The following is a 25,878-nucleotide window of genomic DNA, read 5'->3' as shown; positions in this document are numbered from 1 at the left end:
CAATAGGCAGACCTCTCTCATTCACTCACAGACAAACTAGGCCATTTAAGTTTTAAAGGTATAATTAGAATATAAATTTCAAAGGGGTAGCAGTGTTAGTCTGTATCAGCAAAAACAACGAGGAGTCCTTGTGGCACCTTAGAGACTAACAAATGTATTTGGGCATTAGCTTTCATGGGCTAAAACCCACTTCATCTGATGAACTGGGTTATAACCCATGAAAGCTTATGCCCAACTTATGCCTAAATACATTTGTTAGTCTCTAAGATGCCACAAGGACTCCTTTTTTTTCAGAATACAAAGTTTTCTAGTTTGACTCCTTTTTATTTTTTATTAAAAACAGTTTTAATATTAATCAAAATTGGCCAGCAACTATTTTATCTGTAATATGGTCTAAACACCTTTGACATTTTGAAACACAGAATGAAAATATCTAAACTTTTCAGACCATCCACTAATAAAGCAATCTTTTTTCTTTTATTATTGCAAACATCTCTCACATCAAGTACTATTTTATACATTTCCATTTTACAAAACAAATCAGTTTAACATCAGAACTTCTGCACAGTTCATATTTCACACTGAAACCCAAATTTCTCACAAAAAGCCATAGACATAATATATTGGCCAGACCTGCTAAGACACCACATTCATATCTTAGATTTAAAAACAATTAAGCTGTGGTGAAGTTCAAAAGATTTTGATTTTTTTTTTCCTACAGGGCCCCCAAGAAATGAAATTCTAATGAGTTCCTTCTCCTTGTCATTAGCCCCTGAATTATCATACAATTCTTTATCTCACTAGGGCTAATTGTTTAAAGTGGCATGGAACTGGAGTTTCTAATTAAACATTTCTGTAAAACCAGCAAAACATAACTGATACAATTTCCAAGGAATTTTATCAAGAGACCTGCAGGTGCTTGTATTTTAAGATACAAAACACCTTTTTCCACAATAAAAAATGAATAAGAACCACATATTTTCAAAAGTGATCATAACTTGGGGTATCTTAATTAGACATTCAAAATCAGTGGACACTTCTGAAATTTTTGGCCCTAGTTATTAATCAGTCCCCAAATTGACTAAATTTTACTCTAAAATGTACAGTAACTGTTCAATGTACCCACTGATATCAACATAATTCTAAAAATAACTCAGACTGCAAAGGACAACTAACCCTAAGGCTTTGAAATTGGAAAAATTACCATTAAGATTTAAAATACTGTAATTTTGGGGGGGTGGAGGTAGGGATTGCTTTCCAAGTTAATGAGAATTTTTTGAATTTCAAATAGTCTTTAGACTTTGAGGTAGATTCTCCCCTGGAAATGTATGAGTAAGTCCCCTAAACAGTTAATGGGAGCTATGCACACACATCAAGTAGAGAATATTCAAGAGGCAGCATCAACTGAAACCAATGGACCCATTCATCTTACGGTCTTACTTTTAATTATTAGAATAAAGCCCATTTCATTTCTCAGACTTTTGCCTGAAGGCATGACGGGAGGTGTGTACAGAGTTTTCTTCTTCCACGTTACATCCTATTTTTTAGGAACAGTGGTCAGTTTTTCTATAGAAGTAATGGACACACAAGTCTAAAAAATAAATGGGTCTACTTTTCTCCAGGTATTTCTCTAAACATTCCCTGCAATAGCAACTGAAATAATTGTTGAATCACCTCTTCCACAGTGATAACATACAAGTGCCCTGAAGTGTGCCAAAAACTAAATGTGACTGCCTCAAAAGTGAGGTCTGGGATCATGTGATCTACTTCTACATTTCCTTCTCTGGTGAGAAATTCTGGACAGACTCATGGCACTGTAAGAATTTAGAGGCTTCATATGAAAATCTCATAAGCAACAATCAACCTAGATTACATTGGGGGAAACCATGAGAAAACTGGAACCAGGAGCATTAAAATTTCTCTTTGTAACATGATTTAGAGCATTAATTGCTCTCCTGTCTTCCAGTGTGTTAAATTGTAAAAATTCCTTTTATGGGATTTGGTCCTTTTTATCGTGAACTCCTTTAAGCAGCTATAAAACTATACAGGAAATAAAATTTACAGCAAAACTGATGTTTTATTTACACAAACTGCAAACTTTGTTAGAACCAGTTCAATAACAGTTTCAAATGGGTCTGGTTTCAAAACCCTACTTAGAAATCAATTTGTAATAAGATACATTCAGTAGAGGTATATTACTACCCATTTAAGTTCAACATGTGACCTTACGTGGGAAGTTATTTTCTAAATTCAAAGAGTATGTAACAACTCTTGACAAACTTAGTATTACCACACTTAAGTGTAGTTGTGGTATTCAATTTGTTGCATCGTCCCTTTGTAGGGGGATTATCTGAAGCGCTTTGGCTATTCTCTCTCCTATGGCTCGACTACTTGCAGCAATTATTCTTCGTGACATCAAATCAAATGGTCCTCCTAAAAACAAAGTCAACAACGTAACTGGCTTGTAATCTTAGAAGAATTTTAATCTTGACAAGAATAAGCATTAAGATCAACTGTCAAAATGCAAAAACTTAGTCTAGCAGAAAGTGTATTTAACAAAACCAAATCTAAAAAAATTAACAATATATTACAGTGTGTAAAATCAAATTCTCAACACTAACAATGTAAAACACAATCCAGTGGCTCATTCATGTATACAGCAACCAAATTCTTCATGCTACATAACCTTGGGAAATGCTGCTAAAGGGGATGGGGCCCTAACTCTACTTGGTTTATACCGAGCACCCCCTAACAATACAATAACAAAAAAAATGTGTGGTTGCATAAGGGAAGCAGCAGACATCTAACACGTTTCACTTAGAAACTACCTATATTTGATTTTTAGTTTGGAGGAACAGTAAAGGATTTGGCGAGAAATGAATTCGGGAAAAGAGCTAAAAAAAGACACAGCATGACCTCCTCCCCATCCTCTTCAGGGCAAATCTTCAGCCCAGCATAAAGACAGAATAGCAGAGCTGTGTGCTGAAGGAGGTTAGGAAGACATCCTCTATGCAACCCACAGAGTGGCTGAAGAGATGTTTTCTTGGGGCTATTTCAGCCCTATGGCTGATGTAAATCCTACAGGCCCCTAATTTGACTCTACCATTGAGGCAAAACTAGAACTTGACCCTTGCTCTGCACAGGGAATGCCCATCAGAAATGGGGACCACCATTACCATGGAGGTGTGTGGGAGCTCTACTTGTATCCCTTTGTATGGGTCTAGATGTTCTCCACTTTCTTTGTAGCCTCTTATTGCCATTGCTTACACAAACATGGAAGGATTTTACTGTCTCTGTGGTTGAATGTATAGCAACTTTCCACTTTGGCAGAATTAAAAAGTTACAATTTTTCTGTGCCAGTATAGGTATTTAGCCAATGTAATTAGTTCAGATCAAATTTTGCCCCTGGATAAGCATGCACAAACCTCATTGAATTCAGCTGGTACATAACATTCATACCTGGGAGTACAATTCAGACTGATCATTTACTTTTAGATCTTTTTATGCTTTCAAGGCCCGGCTTGACAAGCCCTGGCTGGGATGATTTAGTTGGTGTTGGTCCTGCTTTGAGCAGGCGATCGGACTAGATGACCTCCTGAAGTCTCTTCCAATCCTAATATTCTATGATATACTAACAGGGAACTATACTACTGCAAGAGACTCAATGCTAGTGAGCAAGAACTTCTGCTAAGTGAACTAAAGAATAAAACAAGTGACAACTATTCTTCTATGTTAATTTGATGGAAACACTGTTTAATAGAGTAAGAACCACCCAGATGACAGGATGACTGAAAATCTTATTGATATGGGTCCTCATTTTGGTTTACCAGGTGGTTGACAAAAAAGAACAAGAGAACACCCATACACTCCAATGTTCTCCATAGCTCAGTTTTGAATGTATCCACATTAAAAAAAAAAAAAAAATCCTGAAGGTTTCCTTCATTTACCTGATACATCCAGCAGCACTCCACCGGCTTCAGTAATGATAATTCCAGCTCCTGCCATATCCCAGCAATGAATGCCCATCTCATAATATGCATCGGCTCCACCAGTTGCCACAAGGCACATGTTTACAGCTGCTGTACCAACAGCTCTAATCCTAAAACAGATACAGAGATTAGTTAATTGAGAGTAGTTTACAGGAACATAAAAATATTAAAACTAACCAGACAGTGTATAGCGTGAATGAAGCAAAGAAGGAAACTAAGGCTAATGTGAAAGCATATTACTGTGAGAAATAAGCCAGTATATATTCATTCCTCTGTCTTCTCCTGCTTACTTTCTATCCTAATTGCAAACAAGTGTGCATACATTCATTCCCAGATTGCAGTTGACTAGTGTTAAAAAGAAAGAGTAATTAATATAGTGAATTTAAAGGAAAAGGAGTACTTGTGGCACCTTAGAGACTAACCAATTTATTTGAGCATGAGCTTTCGTGAGCTACAGCTCACTTCATCGGATGCATATTGTGGAAACTGCAGAAGACATTATATACACAGAGACCATGAAACAACACCTCCTCCCACCCCACTCTCCTGCTGGTAATAGCTTATCTAAAGTGATCATCAAGTTGGGCCATTTCCAGCACAAATCCAGGTTTTCTCACCCTCTCCCCCCCCACACACAAACTCACTCTCCTGCTGGTAATAGCCCATCCAAAGTGACCACTCTCTTTAAAATGTGTATGATAATCAAGGTGGGCCATTTCCAGCACAAATCCAGGTTTTCTCACACCCCCACCCCCCTCCAAAACCACACACACAAACTCTCTCTCCTGCTGGTGCTGTTGTCATCATGAATAGGTCGGAATATGAACAAGAGGCTGCTCGGCAGCTCTCCAACACCACTTTCTACAAGCCATTACCCTATGATCCCACTGAGAGTTACCAAAAGCAACTACAGCATTTGCTCAAGAAACTTCCTGAAAAAGCACAAGATCAAATCCGCACAGACACACCCCTGGAACCCCGACCTGGGATATTCTATCTACTACCCAAGATCCATAAACCTGGAAATCCTGGGTGCCCCATCATCTCAGGCATTGGCACCCTGACAGCAGGATTGTCTGGCTATGTAGACTCCCTCCTCAGGCCCTACGCTACCAGCACTCCCAGCTACCTTCAAGACACCACTGACTTCCTGAGGAAACTACAATCCATCGGTGATCTTCCTGATAACACCATCCTGGCCACTATGGATGTAGAAGCCCTCTACACCAACATTCCACACAAAGATGGACTGCAAGCCGTCAAGAACACTATCCCCGATAATGTCACGGCTAACCTGGTGGCTGAACTTTGTGACTTTGTCCTTACCCATAACTATTTTACATTTGGGGACAATGTATACCTTCAGATCAGCGGCACTGCTATGGGTACCCACATGGTCCCACAGTATGCCAACATTTTTATGGCTGACTTAGAACAAAGCTTCCTCAGCTCTCGTCCCCTAACGCCCCTACCCTACTTGCGCTATACTGATGACATCTTCATCATCTGGACCCATCGAAAAGAAGCCCTGGAGGAATTCCACCATGATTTCAACAATTTCCATCCCACCATCAACCTCAGCCTGGTCCAGTCCACACAAGAGATCCACTTCCTGGACACTACAGTGCTAATAAACAATGGTCACATAAACACCACCCTATACCGGAAACCTACTGACCGCTATTCCTACCTACATGCCTCCAGCTTTCACCCTGACCACACCACACGATCCATCGTCTACAGCCAAGCTCTACGATACAACCGCATTTGCTCCAACCCCTCAGACAGAGACAAACACCTATAAGATCTCTATCAAGCATTCTTACAACTACAATACCCACCTGCGGAAGTGAAGAAACAGATTGATAGAGCCAGAAGAGTTCCCAGAAGTCACCTACTGCAGGACAGGCCTAACAAAGAAAATAACAGAACGCCACTAGCCGTCACCTTCAGCCCCCAACTAAAACCCCTCCAACGCATTGTTAAGGATCTACAACCTATCCTGAAGGATGACCCAACACTCTCACAAATCTTGGGAGACAGGCCAGTCCTCGCCTACAGACAGCCCCCCAACCTGAAGCAAATACTCACCAACAACCACATACCACACAACAGAACCACTAACCCAGGAAACTATCCTTGCAACAAAGCCCGTTGCCAACTGTGCCCACATATCTATTCAGGGTACACCATCACAGGGCCTAATAACATCAGCCACACTATCAGAGGCTCGTTCACCTGCACATCCACCAATGTGATATACGCCATCATGTGCCAGCAATGCCCCTCTGCCATGTACATTGGTCAAACTGGACAATCTCTACGTAAAAGAATAAATGGACACAAATCAGATGTCAAGAATTATAACATTCATAAACCAGTCGGAGAACACTTCAATCTCTCTGGTCACGCAATCACAGACATGAAGGATGCTATCTTACAACAAAAAAAACTTCAAATCCAGACTCCAGCGAGAAACTGCTGAATTGGAATTCATTTGCAAATTGGATACTATTAATTTAGGCTTAAATAGAGACTGGGAGTGGCTAAGTCATTATGCAAGGTAGCCTATTTCCCCTTATTTTTTTCTAACCCCGCCCCCCCCCCGACGTTCTGGTTAAACTTGGATTTATGCTGGAAATGGCCCACTTTGATTATCATGCACATTGTAAGGAGAGTGGTCAGTTTGGATGAGCTATTGCCAGCAGGAGAGTGAGTTTGGGGGGGGGGGGGGGAGAAAACCTGGATTTGTGCTGGAAATGGCCCACCTTGATTATCATGCACATTGTAGGGAGAGTGGTCGCTTTGGATGAGCTATTACCAGCAGGAGAGTCAGTTTGTGTGTGTGGTTTTTGGAGGGGGGTGGGAGGGTGAGAAAACCTGGATTTGTGCTGGAAATGACCCACCTTGATTATCATACACATTTTAAAGAGAGTGGTCACTTTGGATGGGCTATTACCAGCAGGAGAGTGAGTTTGTGTGTGGGGGGGGGGGCGGAGTGTGAGAAAACCTGGATTTGTGCTGGAAATGGCCCAACTTGATGATCACTTTAGATAAGCTATTACCAGCAGGAGAGTGGGGTGGGAGGAGGTATTGTTTCATGGTCTCTGTGTATATAATGTCTTCTGCAGTTTCCGCAGTATGCATCCGATGAAGTGAGCTGTAGCTCACGAAAGCTCATGTTCAAACAAATTGGTTAGTCTCTAAGGTGCCACAAGTACTCCTTTTCTTTTTGTGAATACAGACTAACACGGCTGTTACTCTGAAACTTGAATTTAAAGGATATCACTTTCAAAATTGCTTTCAAGGTGAAAGCATGAGGCGTGTTTAAATAACCCAAGATAAACATTATTAAAAATATCCACCTTTGAAATAATGGATAGTCCACTTTGCTTTGTGAGTGGTAATTAGTATGCAATTTAAATTGTTGTCTGATTGAAAAAGTTACTTAGCATTTCATTTCACAACTGAGTAAACAAGCAGCTTTCTTGACTTTTGCAAAAATGTAAATGCAATTCTCACATAAAACAAATAACTATGCAGTGTAAATCAGCTATAAATAGGACATTTTCAATATTCTTTTCTGTTTCATATTCACAGTACTCATCAGCATTGTTGTCCTGAACAAGTTGTACAATTACCTTTTAGTGAACTTGTCAGATATCACATATTTTCATATATCAGACATATAACAATTCAATCTAGATTTTATTGGTAATTAAAGCAGGGTGGCGCTCAAGCCAAGGGAAGAGCCAGTTTAATCATCTGTGACCCTTGATTTACAAACAGCATATAGCTGGCAGCTTAGAACTTGAAAGTGAAGATTCAGAATTGAACAGACAATACTACTGTGCTCTGAGCAAAGGTAGTTTAACTCTTCATTTCACAGAAAACTTTAAATCTGTATTCAAGTGTAGACAGGTGATACCTTGTTTCATGATATCAAAAATCTTTGTGGAAGTATGAATGGCATATGTGGTCAAGGAATCAGAAAGGAGCCTAAGAATCCTGGAAGAAAGGATATTTCCAGGCTGGTACTCTGGGCCCAATCTTGCAATCCTTATTCATGTAAGTATTCCCACTAAACTCAGTAAGAATACTTGTATGAATAAAGTTACATGACCAGGACTGTAATTAGGCATTTTAGCACCCTGGGTGAGCAAGCATATTTGCACCCCTACCATTTTTCATCATCATTTTTCTGCCTCCACTGCTTTGTGCCCTGGGCAGTTGTCCTGCTTGCCCCACCCGGGTTTCGGTCCTATGCATGACTGGACCCTTTAAGCCAGATACATATAAGTAAGGCTGGTCAAAAAGTATCCATTGAAACTGTGTTTATGATAAAAAATTGACTGTGGAAAATTGAATTTTTGTGGAAAAATTTGTTGGCCAAAAACCAAAAACTACAGTCCATGGCTGAAATTTTTTGTCTGCAGGAAAAAAAAATTCTGAAAAGTTCTACATAACAGTTACAGTTTACCTCCTGATTTTTCTCCTTAGTTACATCAGAGAAGGGGAACCTAGATAACTGGATAAATCTTCTATGTATCTAGTTTCTATGATTTCACATGACTTTTCCAAATGTCTGTGCCAGAAGGTATAAAACATGATTTCAGAAAAAAATAAAGACTTAATTTTTTGAACCCAGTATAAAATGATACTTTTTAGACCAGAGAAACTAACATTTAGTTCAAAGTATATTCCAAAGTTTTTAAATCCACAATGCTGTTTTGATTGGCATGGACAGTACTATATATCCTACTTTCTAAACAATAATCAATTAAGCAGGTTTTCCAAGGTAAATTCATATTTTTTTCATTCAAGGCCTTGGGTTTAAATAAAGCCATGAGGATCTGTAAGAATAGCTGAGATTACAAAGTTTAGTACCTCTCTCCATGGGCATAATTTGGGGATGGCGGGGCATTGCCCCCCAAACTGCAAGCATCAGGCAGGTGCAGAATTTGCCCCCCCTCCACACAGGGCCACCATTTAGGGGGGCAGGGGGACACCTGCTCGCTCCTGAATTTTGTACCAGAGGTCTGCTCGTGGTGCACACCCCAGGCCCAGGAACAGCTCTTCACTGCAGCACTGTGCAGTGAGGGTCCCTTCCTCCAGGAGCCGGCGATTCACCAGTCAGTTTCCTCCTCTGCTGCACTAGCTCACCCATCCCGTCCCGCTCCACCAATCAGCAGCTGAGATTATATGGAGTGACAGTCCTCCAAACAGATAGTAGTGGGGCAATGAGCAGGCCTCTGGGGGTGGGGCAGGCAAGGAGGGGGAGCACAGGGTTTCCGGGGCGGGGGGGAGAGGAGAGCATAGCACACCCCATGGTGGAGATGGGTCGGGGAGAGCACAGGGTCCCCAGTTGTGTTGGTGGGGGAGCACAGGGTCCCCTGTGGTGGCAGTGGGGAGGAGAGGGAAAGCACAGAGCCCCCAGCGGTGGGGGTGTTGGAACCTGCGGGGTTGGAGGGGAGTGGGGAGGGCATAGGGCTGTGCCCTAATGGAGGAGGCAGCTGAGAGGGAACAGTCCCTACTGCAAAGATTCTGAGGGAAGGGGAGCTGCAGAAGACTGGGGGCCCAGGAGCAGCTAAGTGGGTCTTGGGGTCAGTTTGCCCTCAGAGAAGCAGGGAGCAACCTCTCCTCCCCATGGGAAGAGGCTGGGGACAGATCCTTCTAGTCCAGAGCTGTCATGTCCACTAGTGGTTGCAGCTTCAAGGGCAGGTATGCGTCCGTGCTGTGCTGCAAATTTTGCCATTGGTGCTGAGCTCATGGGGGATGAAAGCTGTGCTTCTGGCCAACCCAGAGATCGACATGTACTCCACCGACAACCCCCCCATCAGGTAAGTCCCCTTCAGCTACCACCAGTAGGCATCTCAAAAGCTGACTAATATTACAGTAGCGCCCAAAGACCTTAAATCAGTAGGAGTCCCCCATTGTGCTAGGCATTATACAAATGATTAAGAAGGCCCAGTTCCTGCTCCACAGATATCAATCTAATCCTTTTAATTCCATATGACAGGCAGACTAGTATTGTTATTCCCATTTTAGAGCAATGGGAACTGAGACAGTGTCCAAACACAGAATGGTACTTTTTGAGAAAATTCCATATTTTAAAGCTGAGGAAAAAAAAACAGAGTTTCTAAATTATAAACAAGGCTCTTGTTTTTTTTTTTTTCTCAGCTTTAAAATATGGCATTTTCTCAGTGTTTGGTTTAAATATTCTCCTGTGAGAAATGCTACTCAATCACTGTAGTGTTGTGATTAAGAGCCTCTGGAAATTAAGTAGATATTAAACTGAAGTGAAAACTTGAAAGTGTCAGTTTCACTCCTGTTTAAAGTCAGTTTCTAGTCTATTAGTATTTGTATTAGGGTAACACATCTAGAACCCCAGCCAGATGCAGTATAAACTCACAGGGCCTTGCACTAGTAGAATGTTTCCAAAAGTTAAATTATCTAGTCCAAGCTTGGTGAACTGAAAAAAGTAAGTAGCCTAAATGATAGAAAATAATCTAGATTTTTCTACAATTGTGTCAACTGCTGTATTCAAGAGTAGTAACAAAGTAAGAATATACATTAAAATTTTAAACCTAACCAGTGTCCCTTTATTTAATTTTCTTTCTTTATATAGGAATTAGATATAGTGCTCCTGTCAGCTAATTTCTAAGTAGTTATCTGCAAAAAGCTAGAGTTTTCAGGTGCCTAAGTAGCCCCTCGAATCATGGCTAAAGTTGCCCCCCCCACCTCCCAATCTGAAATGGCTCCCTGCCCACGCGTGACCCCACTGACCTGACTGGAGCTGCCTCTCTCCTCCAAATATAGAGGTCAAACTACGTCTATGCCTCTCTCTCATCATGATAAATAACAATGTTGCATAAATCTTGTCTCTTATGTACAGTTTCTTGGTAAAAGCCACAAGACAAAATTTAAATCAAGATATCATCCCCCCCCCTTTTTTTTTTTTTAAATTACAGCAAAGAAAGCTGAGTTTGACTGCCATTTTCCTTTCTAAAAATCACGTTTGGTGCAAGCTTCAAGCAGAAGATGAAGAACAAATTAAAAAATACCTTACCCATGAACAGGAATACTGAGAAGCCTTTCCATGTTAGAAAGGACTACCTTTAAAGTCTCTGGTTCACGGTTAGATCCCATTTCTGTTACTAAAAGTGATTTTGTAATATCTGGAAAGGGAAAAAGTGACAATTTTTTCCCCAACAGCTTGACATACATAAGGACAATATTTAAGCATTTGAGTATATCATGCACTTTCACTGATTGCTCATTGTAATAAACATTCATCTTACATGTTCACTTTATATTCAATATAACATAGAACTAACTATTTTTGGCTAGACACTAACAGGAAGAAAAACTTAGCCAAAAAAAAAAAAAAAAAAAAAAAGCACTGTCCAGTCTCACTTTGTGCATGTGTTCACTGGGGTTTATTTATATCGCGAATTGCGATTCTTAGTAAGAATCAGAACATTTTTCAAATCATTAAGGTCTTGATGCAGTCAAGTATTTAAACATGGACTTAACTCATGTAAGTCGAGAAACAGGTGAACAGTGGTACAAATAAAGTTAGGCCTACACTTAAATGTTTTGCAGGTTCATGGCTGAAATAAGACTAATTTTTTGGTAGATTTGTCACTGTTTCTAAACAGACCAGTTTAATATAGGCGATAAAACTCCCAAATTGCTTAATTTTATTTTTATTTTATAACATTCACAAGCATGTTACGTGCTTCAAAGAAAACGAAATAAGAGATCTTTCTCAAAGGGCTTACACTCTATGGACAAATAAGTGTATATTTATGCAGGGAGGTGAGTGAGGAATAGCTATGAGAAAAGGAGACATTATACATCACTGGTTTCTAATAATTATATTTTGGAAAAAATAAATGTAAGAATTTCCATCCTCATTCCCCTTTCCAAAATAAGCTAATCAGTACAACTCACCTTCTTGTCCTGATACTTGAAGCTTCTGACCATTGCAAAATGCACCTTTTCCTTTCCTGCCAGTGTACATTTTGTCTTCCACACAACTGTATACGACTCCAAATTCAATCTGCAAAAAATAAATGTTTCTTTTCCATTAGTGTGGAAATGCCAGTTTTACATAAAGAGAGTGGTGGTTAATAATATGTTATGAATTTGATTGTATTTCTCTGTTGGATGCTAAGTAATAAAATAAATATACCTTTTTGTTGACAACAAAGCCAATCGAAACTGCCACAAATGGAAACCTTTAACACAAAACAAAATATTTTACTAACTTATAATTGAGATATTATGTTTCTTTTGTTACTATACATTTTTTAAAGTCCTAGTTGTACTCCAGCTGTGTAATAACAGAGGAAATATGGAAGGTGTAAGCTATCAAGGGTGCTCTTCTGGAACTTTTCAGCTACTATCCTTTGCCACCAAACAGGCTCAGCAATGCCAACTGTAATTATAAAGCGTTTATTTGTTAATACTGCATCTTTTGCTTTCGAACTTTCTGGTTGATATTTGCAGCAAAATGGGTGTTTTCTTCTAACTCTGTACTAATTATACTACATAACATACTCAAGGCATGCCAGCTGTTGGTTACAGCTGGAAAGCATTCTATTTGAGAGCATTATAGTACTTGCAGAAGTTCTTGTAATACTTGCCTGGCTGTTTCTAATCAAATACAAGAAACTCAAGATCTATAATGAGATGCAATGAACACAATTGCAAACACCATTAAACATGATTACTTGAATGGTTCCAGAGAAATAGAAAAAAAATTCTAGTCTAAATGTTGCCCAATTTAAGTAGTAATCAAAAATAAACAGATATACCTGTGTACAAAATTAGTAGTTCCATCAATAGGGTCAATAATCCACGTGGGATTATCTGTCAAGGTACTGCCTTCTCCAGCTGCAACAGATTCTTCTCCAATGAAACTAGGGTCGCCAAAATATATTTAAAACACGAATAGGTTAAGAGGCTAGAATTTAACTTTGCTGTGGGTGATGCTTATCAGTCTTAAAAGAAAACCAGATATAACCTGAAAATTAAACAGCAGTTAATGTGAAATTTAACTGAAAACAGCTAAATTGCAATTGGTATCTCAGCAAACTGGAGAGCTACCTATTGAGGAGTGATATTAGTACTAGAGGCACAATATTAGAGATAGTAAAAATGTTTCTATCCTTTAATATTAGTTTACAAAATTTAGCATTACTTTGAACATAAGATTGAAGTTTCTCTTATTAGAGCAGTCTGTTTTACCATTTTTCCATATATTCGGTGTCATGAGGTCATAGTACCATACAACGATGTAAAAAACTAGAGGACAACAGGGAATCTTGGCAAAATTGTTTTATGTAAACTGTACTAAACATAAGCAATAAGTCAATTGGGGGGCTGCCTTGGGGAGGAACGTCAATTAAGCAAAATACATGAAATTCCCATTCAAGAAACCATTTACTTCTGAAGAACTGGGAAGGTTGAGGGATATAATTAAAAACTCTTTAGAGAATACGTGCAGTTCTTGGTCATGTACGACCAGAAGGCCTTTTCCTGTGCCAAAGTGTACTATGACTACACACCATCAGGTACAAGTACAAAATCAGAAATATTTAGACAGACCTCACAGTAAGTGCCACTTAAATATTTGCAAAAAGAAATGGAGTACTTGTGGCACCTTAGAGACTAATCAATTTATTTGAGCATGAGCTTTCACGAAAGCTCATGCTCAAATAAATTGGTTAGTCTCTAAGGTGCCACAAGTACTCCATTTCTTTTTGCGAATACAGACTAACACGGCTGTTACTCTGAAACCTGTCACTTAAACATTTAACATCTGAAGTTATGGAGTTCTTCCTTAACTTCCTGGCAATCTCATATTAAATTTCCTTGAGAAAAAAGAAAGACTCCATACTTTATCCCTTCAGCCACCATTAGCAATTAAAATATCAACAGAAGTTGTACCTGTGAGAAGGATACTTTTCTTTTATAGAAGAAATAATCATTTTTTCCACTTTTTGATCAGTGACTGTCACTAGATCTGCTGGTGAGCTTTTAACCATAATGGATATTTCCTCTTTCAATGCTTCCCGGACTACCTGTAAAGAATATTATTTTGTTTATAAGAAACTTCAGGAAAATACTAAATTATTCTGGCTTCCAGGAAAGTCCAACACATCTTTATTCTTTTCTGACTGTAATAATCTGATCCTAATTTACACATGTGCTTATTTTCATGTATTGCAAGTAATCTCATTTAAGGCTGGAACATCGGTCAGCTCCGTTTTGTTAGGAGCTGTTTTAAAATTTCTTACTCTTACAATATTTTAGCATTAACAATGATTCAAAGCTGTAATAAAATATTGAATGCTGCACCTAGGTAAATTATTTCCAGGCCAGGCCATACACATATGACTGAATCTCTGCCTCCCAGCCAAAAAAATCCTATTGAGGACTTCTAATGAAATGAGATGAACCTTTGTTTGAGGGAATGCTTACTGAGGCAGTTGAAGGGAGTTCAATATTTACTGTGATTCTGAAAACTGTGTGGCTGGTATATGCCCTCACCTTACCTGCATGCACAATAAGAGGCTACTGTATAGAAGCAGAGACCTGCCCATCCACCCTATCCCATGGCTCCTCAGAGATCTGCTAGCTCTTTTTCTTGCTCTCCTGCCATGTTAGACCACAGCCAGAGGGGAAAACACCTGTGGTGAGGGAGCAGGAGCTGTTGCCTGGCAAGGGAGAGAGCCTCAATGAAAGGGGGAGGTGGGAAGGAGAAGGCAAATTGTCTGCCCAAGGACTAGTGAGGCACCATAGTAGAAGCAGGCTTCCCGTGAGAAGAGACATAGGACTGCGGAAAAACCACTCAGAGAAAATGCTGCCAGTAGCCATGCACACTGAAGTACAGTACAAAACTGTTCAGACAGAAAAACAGTGGTATGAGGGACAAATGAGATGCTACAGCAGCAAGGGAACTTAAAGGAAAACACTTTTAACCAAATTTAAAGTACCAAAAGTGTTTGTGCAACAAGGAGAAAGGATAAACCACAAATCATTGCTAAGTATCAACCTGAGGAGTTGCAAAGATTTTTTCCTAAATTAGCCTAGTCAAGAACAGGATAGTTTCCTATTTTGAACTTAATGCCGTTTTGCTTTAGAAAATTATGCTAATTTATGGGTTTTTTTTGACAAAATATAGAGGTGTAATATCTGAGCAAACTTAAAGTAAAATTCCCCTAAAAGACATACATGAGTTTCTCTAGACAGTAATTTATAAGTAAGTTTACATACCTCTCCAGCCTTTCTTGCTAAAGTAACTGCATAATCCATGCATTGTTGCCAAGGATCAGCCATCTTATCCTAGGTACAGTATCTATTGGGTAGATTTGTTAACATAAATTCTTAATAAAGTAAAAGCTGCGTCATCTGGCACTTTACCAACCGGAAAACTCTAGAAACCAGCATTTCTGCTATCTCCCAAAATAAATCTTCAATGAGGTTGCCAGGTGTCCAGTTGTCCCTGCTGCACCTAGGCAGAGGAATGGCCAAGGGGGCTCCGTGTGCTGCCCCACCCTGCGTGCTGGCTCCGCAGCTCCCAATGGCCGGGAACTGTAGCCAGTGGGAGCTGTGGGGGTGGCGCCTGTGGGCAGAGGCAGCACACAGAGCTGCCCGGTTGCGCCTCCGCCTAGGGGCATGACGTTACTTGCAGGGAGATGCCCAAGGTGACCACTGCCTGGATCTGGGACTCTGAACCCCTCTCCCGCACCCCAACCCCCACACCCTGAACCCTTCTCCCACACCCAAACTCCCTCCCTCCATTGGTAAGCATAACTCCTAGTTAACCAGAATTTTTAACTAACCAGCACCCCCCATTATGCTCACCCAAAGATGCTAGACAACGAAAGCTTGCCTTTTCTCCACAGTACAGGGGTTAATTCATGAAAACACTAAAGCTTTGCTTTGTTCATGCATTGCTGGGTAATTTGAAGTTTAGATCATTATTATTAGTTTTCTATACTTTTAAAAACAAGCAGGCAAGATTAAATCCAAGACACTAATAAGCATAGACCCTGAAACTGGAAAGACATACATGTGTGCTTAACTTTACATAGGGTGGGCAGTCAGTGACTTTGATGGGAGTACTAACCATGTATAAAGTTGTTAGAATTTTCACTATAATTTGCTTTGGATGAAAAACCGGCATATTTCTAACTATTTTTAAACCAAGTTTGGGTTAAATTACTTCAGACATTTTAAAACCAGAAAGCAAAATAAGTAACTGTCCTATTTTGGAGATACATTCCACACTCAGACCCCTCAAAAATGGTTAATTCCCCATAGAAAAATTTACAGAATATTGTAATTACTTTAGTACACAGTTGCCTGTACATTCTCAAGATATTCTGAACCAGTCTGAAAACACACGATCAATATTATAATTTAGGTAAGTTTGCACAAGCAGTGTAATACACAATGTGCTACACAATATTTTTAGATAAAATTAATTTTAATGACATAAAATTAGTGTGTGACCCACTAGATTATATGAACTGTAGGAACCTCTTGCATTTCTAGGGATTATTTATTTATTTATTTGAAACAGAAAGTAGAGTCCTAGTACTCTAAAACCTATTCTGGAGAACCTGCTTTAACCTGATGGGTCCACCACTGAACTCCATCAATACTGCTCCTGAAACTGAGAAAGGCATTGCTAAAAAGCAACACAATGCAAAGTATTCTTCCCATGGCAGAAAAGTCTGTTGAATTAAGATCATGCTGTCAATATAGTTAAATATCACAGCACTTATAATAAAGATTGCTGTAGAAATGTAAAAATAATCATGTTAGGCTACTGGATTTAGTAGGAACGGCATTAAGTAGAATAAAGTTATATAGCCAGTAAAGATCTATGATGATAATGCATAAAGTTACTATATTTCAGGTTCCCAAAAAGAGGATACTGCTGGAGGTGGGGGGGGGGGGAAACAGGGTGCAGCTGGAGGGGGTATTTGGGGACACACTAGAGGGGTGTATGTGTTACTGGGAGGCAGGGTTGCCACCTTTCTCATTGCTGATAACCAGGCCCCTGAGGCCCTGCCTCCTGCCCCATCTCTTTCCCACAAGATCTGTCTCTGCTTCCCCTCTTCCCTCAAGGCACCACTCCCATTGCTGGTTCCTCCCCTCCACGTCTCAAGGAGCCTGCCTGCAGGTAGAAGGCAGCCCCAGTTGAGCAGGGGCTTGTGCAGATTTATGATCCAGTGCCCCTCCTGTCCCATAGTAACCATATTTTTGATTTGGTTGCCATTTAAGGTTGCAGGTCCTCTTTTCCACTGGACTTTCAGGTAAAAAAAAAAAATCAGGCACCTGCCAACCATAAATTGCACCCAGAAGCCAAAACCCTGACTGTCTGGGTAAAACCTGAACTGGTGATAACCCTACTGGGAGAGGGCACTGGGGGCTGCTAGAAAGGTGTGTATACTGGGAGGGGTGCCTGAGGGATGGGGGAGGAGATACCTCCAGCCTTACCCCAGAGATGCGGGGGGGGCGTAGTGTTGCTCCCTACCATGCTGGCAGGATGCTGGCGCAGACCTAGGATACATTGCCAGCCCGTCAATCGGCACCTTCCTGCAGCCCTCTCCCTAGGGCTGGGACCCAGGACCCGGGTGGGCTGGGAGCCCACAGCCGTGGCTGCAGCGGAAGGGACCAACCCAGGGCAGGGAGACAGACAGCTCTGTCTGAGCTGCAATGCTGGCTCACAAAAATCCCAGGCATCGCCTCCCATTTGGAAAAAGTCTTTCCGGGCAGAGAGAGAGGATCACAGAATATGACGTGTCCAAGGAAACCCAGACGTAGGCTGGGAACCCTAGATAACGGGACCTTAGAACGAGCAGCAGGTAAGACAATCCGCCAACTTTATCCCTGGCCACCGGAGTGAGGCCTTGCCTACCAATGGAAACTGACCAAGACAGCTGTTCTGGAGTAATAAACCCGGCATAACCCCTGCGAGCGCCTGGTGTGCGACGGGGGCGCCCTCTTCTGGTTCAGTTCAATCCACTCCGGATCCAGGTGCCTCACCCGCGACGGCAACGCTCACAGCGGAGAGCAGCCGCGAAGTAACGGCTAGGGCTGGCTACGGAACAACCCAGGAGCGCCCCCGCCGCGAGCCGACTCCCACACCTCGCCGGCCCGCGGCTATCCCGCTCGCTCACTGCCCCCGCTCGCGTAACCCCCGAACCGGGCCGCGCCTGCGCTCGGGGCCCAGCGCCCCCAGCCGCCCCCGAGAGTCTCTGCCCGCCGGGCGCCGTCCCGGGCTCGGCGGCTACCGGGGACCCGCGGTGCTGTTTGTGCCGCTACACCGGCGCCTCCGCCGGCTGACACCGACCCGCCTGCGGCCGTTGGACGCCGGGTAGCCCCGGGCGGGGCGTCCCCCGCCGCTTACCTCACGCAGCCCGTGCCCGGCTCCCTGTCAGTGCTGGGGCTGAGGCAGTGACCCTTGCAGAAGCATCCCGAGCTGGTGCGCATGCGCGAGCGCAAGCCCTTTGCCGCTACCTTCCCTTCCTTGGGCCCGATTTCCCCCTACTCTCCGTCCTGTCTGACCGGCCGTCCCTCTGCGCCTGCGCGCGGCTAGTCTCGCTCGGCGTCCCTCCGCGCGCCTGCGTTCTCGGGGCGGCCGCAGCACAGCGGGGGGAGGGGTGATCTCGGGGACGGAGGACGAGGCGGTTTTAGGCCAGGTCTGCCCGTGACGTTACTAGCGGGACCGTGCGGGTTTCAGGGGGCGTGACACGCGGGGACTCGGCAGATTCTGGGGCCGGGCAGATCTGGGGCCGAGGCATTTATCCAGCGCGCTCTCTCACTGTTCCCCGTGGCCCGCCGGACCCACTGCTCCCCATCTCCGCGGGCCTCCCCTCCGCCTGTATCGTTGTGCCAGCTGTCACTCCTGCCTCGGGGGTGTTGAGGTGGATTAAGCTTTTGAGGAGCCCTGGGCCAGAGCAAGTGGGGGCCCTGCCCGACTGCAGCCCCACCCCGCCCCCTGCGCGGGAAATGGGGTTGAGGCATGGGGGGTTACCCTGCTCTGCCCACCCGGCACTCCTGCCAGGGAATGGGGCCAGCCCCCGTGCCCCAATCTGGCAGGAGCAGGGCCAGCCCCCAGGTCTGCTCCCCGGCAGGAGTGCTGCGCACGTTGAGGCACGGGGGGCACCCACATGGGCCCAGTGGCTAATCCGCCAGGGCTGTGGTGCATTCCCATGGTCTACCTACCTCATTGCCATCCAAGTTCAGGGATGCTGCTGTATTCCCTATCGTCCAGTAATGGCACCCATTCTAAGCTCTGCAGACAACACCTCTTTTGGGTGCAGACCTGTGTCTCTTTATGCCTCCTGCTCAGGGTATTTCCATGCTGCACAGTTCCTTGCCTACAGGGTGAATTTCCCCAGGAAATCAGACTGCCTCAGCAGGCTTGCTTTGCCTTCTCAGAGATAACAAACAATGTAATTGCCTACGGTTAATTTACCACACAGTTCTTTCTAAGCAAACACATTTATTATTAAGGTAAAAGCATTAGAGAGAAAACACATTAAAAAAAATAAAAAAACCTACATGCATGCCAATTAGCTAGATCACTCACAACTTCAACAAGGGCTATAGCAGGTGAACAGTCCTTCAATCCCCACACTGGCAGTTTTGTTTGGTCACAGGTTCATAACAATGTTACCTCAGAACAAGCATGCCCATGAATCTGAGATTCCCTTCCTTCCTTTGGGTATCTGATCTGGCCTTACATAATAGGTGATCAGAAGACAAAAGGTCCCCTTCTCAAGAGGTAGCATCAAGAGATTGGGTTCAGAGGTGAGAAATTTACATTCCTTCCCTCCAGATATTTCCTAAGAAATTCACTCAACTTTAAAAGTTCACACTGTTTCTAACAGTTGAAGCTTACAACACTTCCTAGGGTTTACATTAGTCAGGTCTCCTCCCTAGAGACATTACATATAGGTCCACAACAAACATTTGCCTTTTGAATACAATGAACTTCTAAGGGTATGTCTACCCTGGCAGAGTTACAGTGCTGCTCAGAGAGTGCTGAAAGGAAACTGCTGTTGTTTGTTCACGCTGACAGCTGCCTGCGCAATAGCGTGTTCACACTTGGGGCACTTGCAGCGGTATTCAGAGCAGTGCACTCTGGGCAGCTATCTCACAGAGCATCTCTTCCTCTTCCGCCACTAAGAGTTGTGGGAAGGAGGAGGGGGTCATGGGGCATCCTGGGTCTGGATGGCTTTGCATCCCATCCATGCCTGTGCTTTCATCTGCATTTGGTGCCATCTTTCAATGATATGTGTACTGCGGACTCTGCCTCTTTGGTCTGCAGGAATGGATCCCAAACTGTTGACCAGTATGCTGCTCGCTCTCACTAATACATGACAAGTGATAGCGAAGTTATTCCTTAAACTACAAAGACAAGAGTAGTGTAGCTACAACATGAGATTGCTTGTGGCATTCACGGAGGTGCTGACCACAGTGGAACGCCACTTTTGGGCTCGGGAAACAAGCACTGAGTGGTGGAATCACATCTGGGATGACAAGCAGTGGCTGCAGAACTTTCGGATGAGGAAAGCCACATTCATGGGACTGTGTGATGAGCTCACCCCACACCTGCAGTGCAAGGACATGAGAATGAGAGATGCCCTGCCGTTGGAGAAGTGCGTGGCGATTGCACTGTGGAAGCTGGCTATTCCAGACTGCTACCGATTGGTCAAGAACCAGTTCGGAGTGGGAAAGTCGACGGTTGGACTTGTGTTGACAGAAGTGTGCAGGGCCATTAATTGCATCCTGCTCCAAAAGACCGTTACTCTGGGCAACATGCGTTACATTGTGGATGGCTTTGCACAAACGGGCTTCCCTAACTGCGGAGGGGCAATAGATGGCACACACATTCCAATTCTGGCACCAAACCATCTAGCCACCAAGTACATTAATCGGAAGGAGTATTTCCCAATGGTTCTCCAGGCGCTTGTAGATCACCAAAGGCATTTCACGGACATTAACGCAGGCTGGTCCAGAAAGGTGCATGATGCATGTATCTTTCGGAACACAGGCCTGTTCAGGAAGCTGCGAGCGGGGACTTTCTTCCCACATCAGAAGATCACCACAGGGGAAGTCGAAATACCCATTATGATCCTGGGACACTGCCTACCCCTTAATGCCGTGGCTTATGAAGCCATACACGGGGCACCTTGACAGCAGCCAGGAGTTCAACAACAGGCTGAGCAAGTGCTGAATGACTACTGAGTGTGCTTTTGGCCGTTTAAAGGTCCACTGGCTCTGCCCATATGGGAGGCTGAACCTGGCCAATGACAATATTCCTATGCTTATAGTCGCATGCTGTACACTCCATAATATTTGTGAAGGGAAGGGTAAAAGATTCACTCAGGGCCGGACCGCTGAGGTGAAGCACCTGGAGGCTGAATTTGAACAGCCAGAGACCAGGGCTACTAGAAGGGCACAGCATGGGGCTATAAGGATCAGAGATGCCTTGAGGCAGCAATTTGAAGCTGAAAGCCACTAATCTTTGTTGCTATGCTCAAGAGTGCAGTGCTTGTAATGCTAGGAGGTGATTATGATGATGGACTATGAAGGTTTAAGAAAACTGCCTGTTGCTTTGCAGGGCTCTGTTTGCTTTCAATTAATGGAATAAAGATTGCTTTCAAACCAAAACAATTTTTTTTTTTTTATTAAAAAACAAACAACTGGAGGAGAGAGACAAGCAAAAAAACACATCAGCACTGAGGGGGATGGGGGAAGGGAGGGTCCCAGGAGGAGGTGGGGTCCCAAGACAGTTGAAGATTTATGTATGATCAGGTATCATATCCAACCTTCTCCTCTGGAGTACAGTGAAGCAGGTACTGTACTTCAGCAGGGCTAAACTGCAGAGGGACGGGTGTTGAGTGCAATGGGTACTGGGAGTCCGCATTGCAAGGTATTTACAGGCCAGATATGCTAAACATTCATATGCCCCTTCACACTTCAACCACTATTCCAGGGGAGATGCGTCCATGCTGATGACGGGTTCTACTCGATAACAAATCAAAAGCATTGCGGACCGACACATGTTCACTTTCATTATCTGAGTCAGATGCCACCAGGAGAAGGCTGATTTTCTTTTTTGGTAGTTCGGGTTCTGTGGTTTCCACATTGGAGTGTTGCTCTTTTATACTTCTGAAAGCATGCTCTACACCTCATCCCTCTCAGATTTTTGAAGGCAGTTCAGATTCTTAAACCTTGGGTTGAGTGCTGTAGCTATCTTTAGAAATCTCACATTGGTATCTTCTTTGCATTTTGTTAAATCTGCAGTGAAACTGTTATTAAAATGAACAAACTGGTTTGGGCCATCATCCAAGACTGCTATAACATGAAATATATGGCAGAATGTGGGTAAAACAGAGCAGGGGACATACAAATCTTCCCAAGGAGTTCAGACACAAATTTAATTTTCACATTTTTTTAACAAGCACCATCAGCATGGAAGCATGTCTTCTGGAATGGTGGCCAAAGCATGAAGGGGCATACGAATGTTTAACATATCTGCCACGTAAATACCTTGCAATGCTGGCTACAAAAGTGCCATGCAAATGCCTGTTCTCACTTTCTGGTGACATTGTAAATAAGAAGAGGGCAGCATTATCTCCTGTAAACGTAAACAAACTTGTTTGTGTTAGCAATTGGCTGAACAAGAAGTTGGACTGAGTGGACTTGTAGGCTCTAAAGTTTCACAGTTTTGTTCTGGAGTGCAGTTATGTAACAAAAAAAATTTACATTTGTGATCTGCACTTTCACAAGAAAGATTGCACTGCAGACAGAGGTGAATTGAAAAATACTATTTCTTTTGTTTATGATTTTTACAGTGCAAATATTGGTAATAAAAATATACACTTTCATTTCAATTACAACACAATACAATATGTATGAAAATGTAGAAAAACAAAAAATATTTAATAAATTTTAATTGGTATTCTATTGTTTAACAGTGCAATTAAAACTGTGATTAATAGTGACTAATTTTTTAAATCTGATTAATATATTTGAGTTACTTGCTTGAGTTAATTGCAATTAATTGACAGCCCTACTTATTAGTTGTTACATATGTTCTTCCCTAGAAAACAGAAGCACGTTCCCTTCCCTGCCATCCCTGCAGTGCATCTGGTAAATTCATTTAACAATCTGAAAATCGTAATACAACTACAGGAAATGGTCAAACAGCAGCAAATTTTCATGCATGTTATCTAATAGCAAAACAGGAATGATTAGTAATGAGCTGAATATCAAGATCTTTTGTCTCTTTCACTGAAGTCCAATCAGTACAAGATCATTATTACAGAAATTACTGGGTTGCCAAATGATCTATCCAGATCCTGTCACACCCTGTATGGAAATGGAGGCTGCACTGAGGTTAGAGCAGCTGGAGGATGGAGAGTGCAATGCCTCGTAGACACTTGAGCATGACCAGATTGCTGCTCCAACTGGTGGCAAGGGCCACATTTTGAGGAAAAAAAAACCAGGCAGAATTATGTATCCACATTTGCACATTCCATTTCTGAAACTGTGCCCAAAAATGGGTATTTAGATACTTAGCTGCCCATTTGTTTGCACAATTGCCCAAGTAAACAAGGGCCTGGCAGGGTAGTCATTGGGGGAATGGTCCCTTTTGCAGAAGCAGGCGCTGGAGAAGGAACTGTATTCAGAACTTCTAAACATTGTGACTTGTACGGATGGACCAAACCCAAATTTGGGAGAGGGGGGGTGTACAGGTTTGGTTTTGGAGACTTAGATACAGTTTGGCCTGCCTGGTTGTGGTTTTGGAATGGTGTCTACTTCCACTTCCAGGTTTGGGCATAACGACATTATTCATGTGGTATTTCCTCCCTGCTCAGGGGCCCAGCTCTACCTTAGATCCACCTTCCATTTCTCACAACCCAGCAACAATCCTCAGTTCCTCCTGAGCCTTCCCTCGTTAGACTCTCCCTCACCTATATACGTCTACCTCTCCTAGAGGCTTGGCATGACTCCTGCCCCTGAGAGTCCAAACCCTCTTATAAAGGTGCATAGTTCCTCAGGGACTATGGGGAAGCACAGAATAAAGAATGAAGGCTGACACTTCACCCTCAGCCATGTGGTGATAGCTTTCAAATCCTTTAATAATGCCCCATCACAAAGAGCCTTAAAGAGGGACCGAGAGGTTAAAGGTAAACAAGCAGCAGCCTTTCGGCATATCCAGATGTGGGGGTAAGAAGAGATGCTGCCAGCATACATGCTCATATTTAAAGACCTACAAGCCAAGAGGAAAAGCCAAGTCAAGATAGAAAATTAGGGGGAGATTTTTCATTGAGTTGGGCACCTTACTGCCCTTAGTGGCTTTGAACATTTCCTCACTAATGACTAGCTGCCTACCTATCACAAGACAGTTACCATGAGAGAAAAAGGGGTGAGTAGAGGGTGAACAGTGCTAATGTTCATCTGGAGATTTACCAGCTCACAAGAAAAAAAGCACAAGTCAGAGAGGCCCCAATCTTCCCAACTCTGGGTTTCCTGACTTCTCACTCCCTTAGGTTCGGTTTGCCATTCTCAGAGGGTAAGAGCTTGCTCTACCGAACTCCTTAAAAGCTGCACAGGCAAACCCCTTCACTTAGACGCCTTCCCATCCTGCCTACTCCTGTATGTCAGGCTGTCACTCCCCTTTGTGTAAACTCCCATTCTGAAAGCATCGAAAGCTTTGCACATGTAAGACAACCTGAGCTTTCTGCTGCATAAACCTGCAGGGCCTGCCTGTCACATTATTGTGTTGAATGTGCAGCATGGGACATGGGTCCCTGCCTGGGAGAAGACACCTGTTTAAACTCAAATATCCCTGATAATTAGCTAAATAACATTTTACATGTTATGAAAATGTACTTGTCTTTGGTACTTATATGGCCCCAATTACTGTAGAAAGTAAGTGCCTCAGAATCTTTAATATACACCTCTACCCCGATATAATGCGATCTGATATAACGCAAATTCAGATATAACGCGGGAAAGCAGCGCTCCGGGGAGTGAGGCTACTTTAACTCGTTATATCAGAATTCGTGTTTCCGCAAGCGGTTCCTCTGCACCCGCCCTTTACTTGCTGCAGCCCCACCCGCCCCAGCTCACCTCCGCTCCGGCAGAGGTGGAGTGGAGGTGGGCGGGGGAGGGGGAGGGCGCAGAGGAACCACTCCCCACCCCAGCTCACCTCTGCTCCGCCTCCTCCCCTGCCCCCTCCCTTCCTTCCTTCCAGGCTTCCCACGCCAAACAGCTGATTGGCGCGGCAAGCCTGGAAGGAAGGAAGGAAGGAAAGGACGGAAGGAAGGGGGGAGAAGCAGAGCGGAGGTGGTGTGCTCAGGGGAGGAGGCGGAGCTGAGCTGAGCTGGGGCGGGCAGCGGTTCCTCTCCCTACCCTGATATAATGCGGTCTCACCTATAAGACAGTAAGATTTTTTGGTTCCCGAGGACCGCGTTATATCAGGGTAGAGGTGTATTTATCCTTATAACACCCCTTGGATGTAGGAAAATGTTATCATCCCCATTTTGCAGATGGGAAACTGAAGAATAGAGAGCCTAAGTCCAAGGTGTCATTGGAAGTCTGTGACCATGTAGGGACTTGAGCCCAGATCTCCCAAGTCATAGGTTAGCTTCCTAATCACTGGACAATACTTCCTCACTTGTGAGCTTGTAAAACATGGGTTTTTTTTTTCAAACTCTGTCCTGTACATTCTTAAAAGCAAGAAATAGAGAATAAAAAAATACATTACTGTCGTGCTTTAGAAAGGTACCGGACTGTTCTGTTCAATAGGGCTGTCACTCTGTTTAGCCACAAAAGAGGCAGA

At 43.2% G+C, this 25,878-nt stretch overlaps 1 protein-coding gene across 3 annotated transcripts; it reads right to left on the bottom strand.

Annotated features, from left to right (window-relative positions):
- Positions 1-455: 455 nt before the first annotated feature.
- Positions 456-19,338, bottom strand: IMPA1 (inositol monophosphatase 1). 3 transcript variants are annotated; one of them, XM_077810085.1, is made up of 9 exons: positions 18,424-18,559; positions 15,276-15,357; positions 13,947-14,080; positions 12,812-12,916; positions 12,187-12,232; positions 11,946-12,054; positions 11,059-11,167; positions 3,948-4,099; positions 456-2,433 (listed from the first exon to the last, which is right to left on the bottom strand). In XM_077810085.1, the coding sequence occupies exons 2-9, from the start codon at positions 15,336-15,338 to the stop codon at positions 2,315-2,317; spliced, it is 837 nt and encodes a 278-aa protein (XP_077666211.1). In that variant the 5' UTR covers positions 15,339-15,357; positions 18,424-18,559; the 3' UTR covers positions 456-2,314. The 3 variants fall into 3 exon arrangements, 2 of the variants coding, with proteins under 2 accessions (XP_077666211.1, XP_077666212.1); XR_013345119.1 differs by lacking the exon at positions 11,059-11,167; XM_077810086.1 differs by lacking the exons at positions 15,276-15,357; positions 18,424-18,559 and adding an exon at positions 19,242-19,338.
- Positions 19,339-25,878: the final 6,540 nt, after the last annotated feature.

This window comes from Eretmochelys imbricata, chromosome 2 (assembly GCF_965152235.1).
Source record: "Eretmochelys imbricata isolate rEreImb1 chromosome 2, rEreImb1.hap1, whole genome shotgun sequence".
In the NCBI taxonomy this organism is placed as follows: Eukaryota; Metazoa; Chordata; order Testudines; family Cheloniidae; genus Eretmochelys; species Eretmochelys imbricata.
Note: the sequence above shows the minus strand (reverse complement) of the source record. Positions and strands in the feature narration are given on the sequence as shown.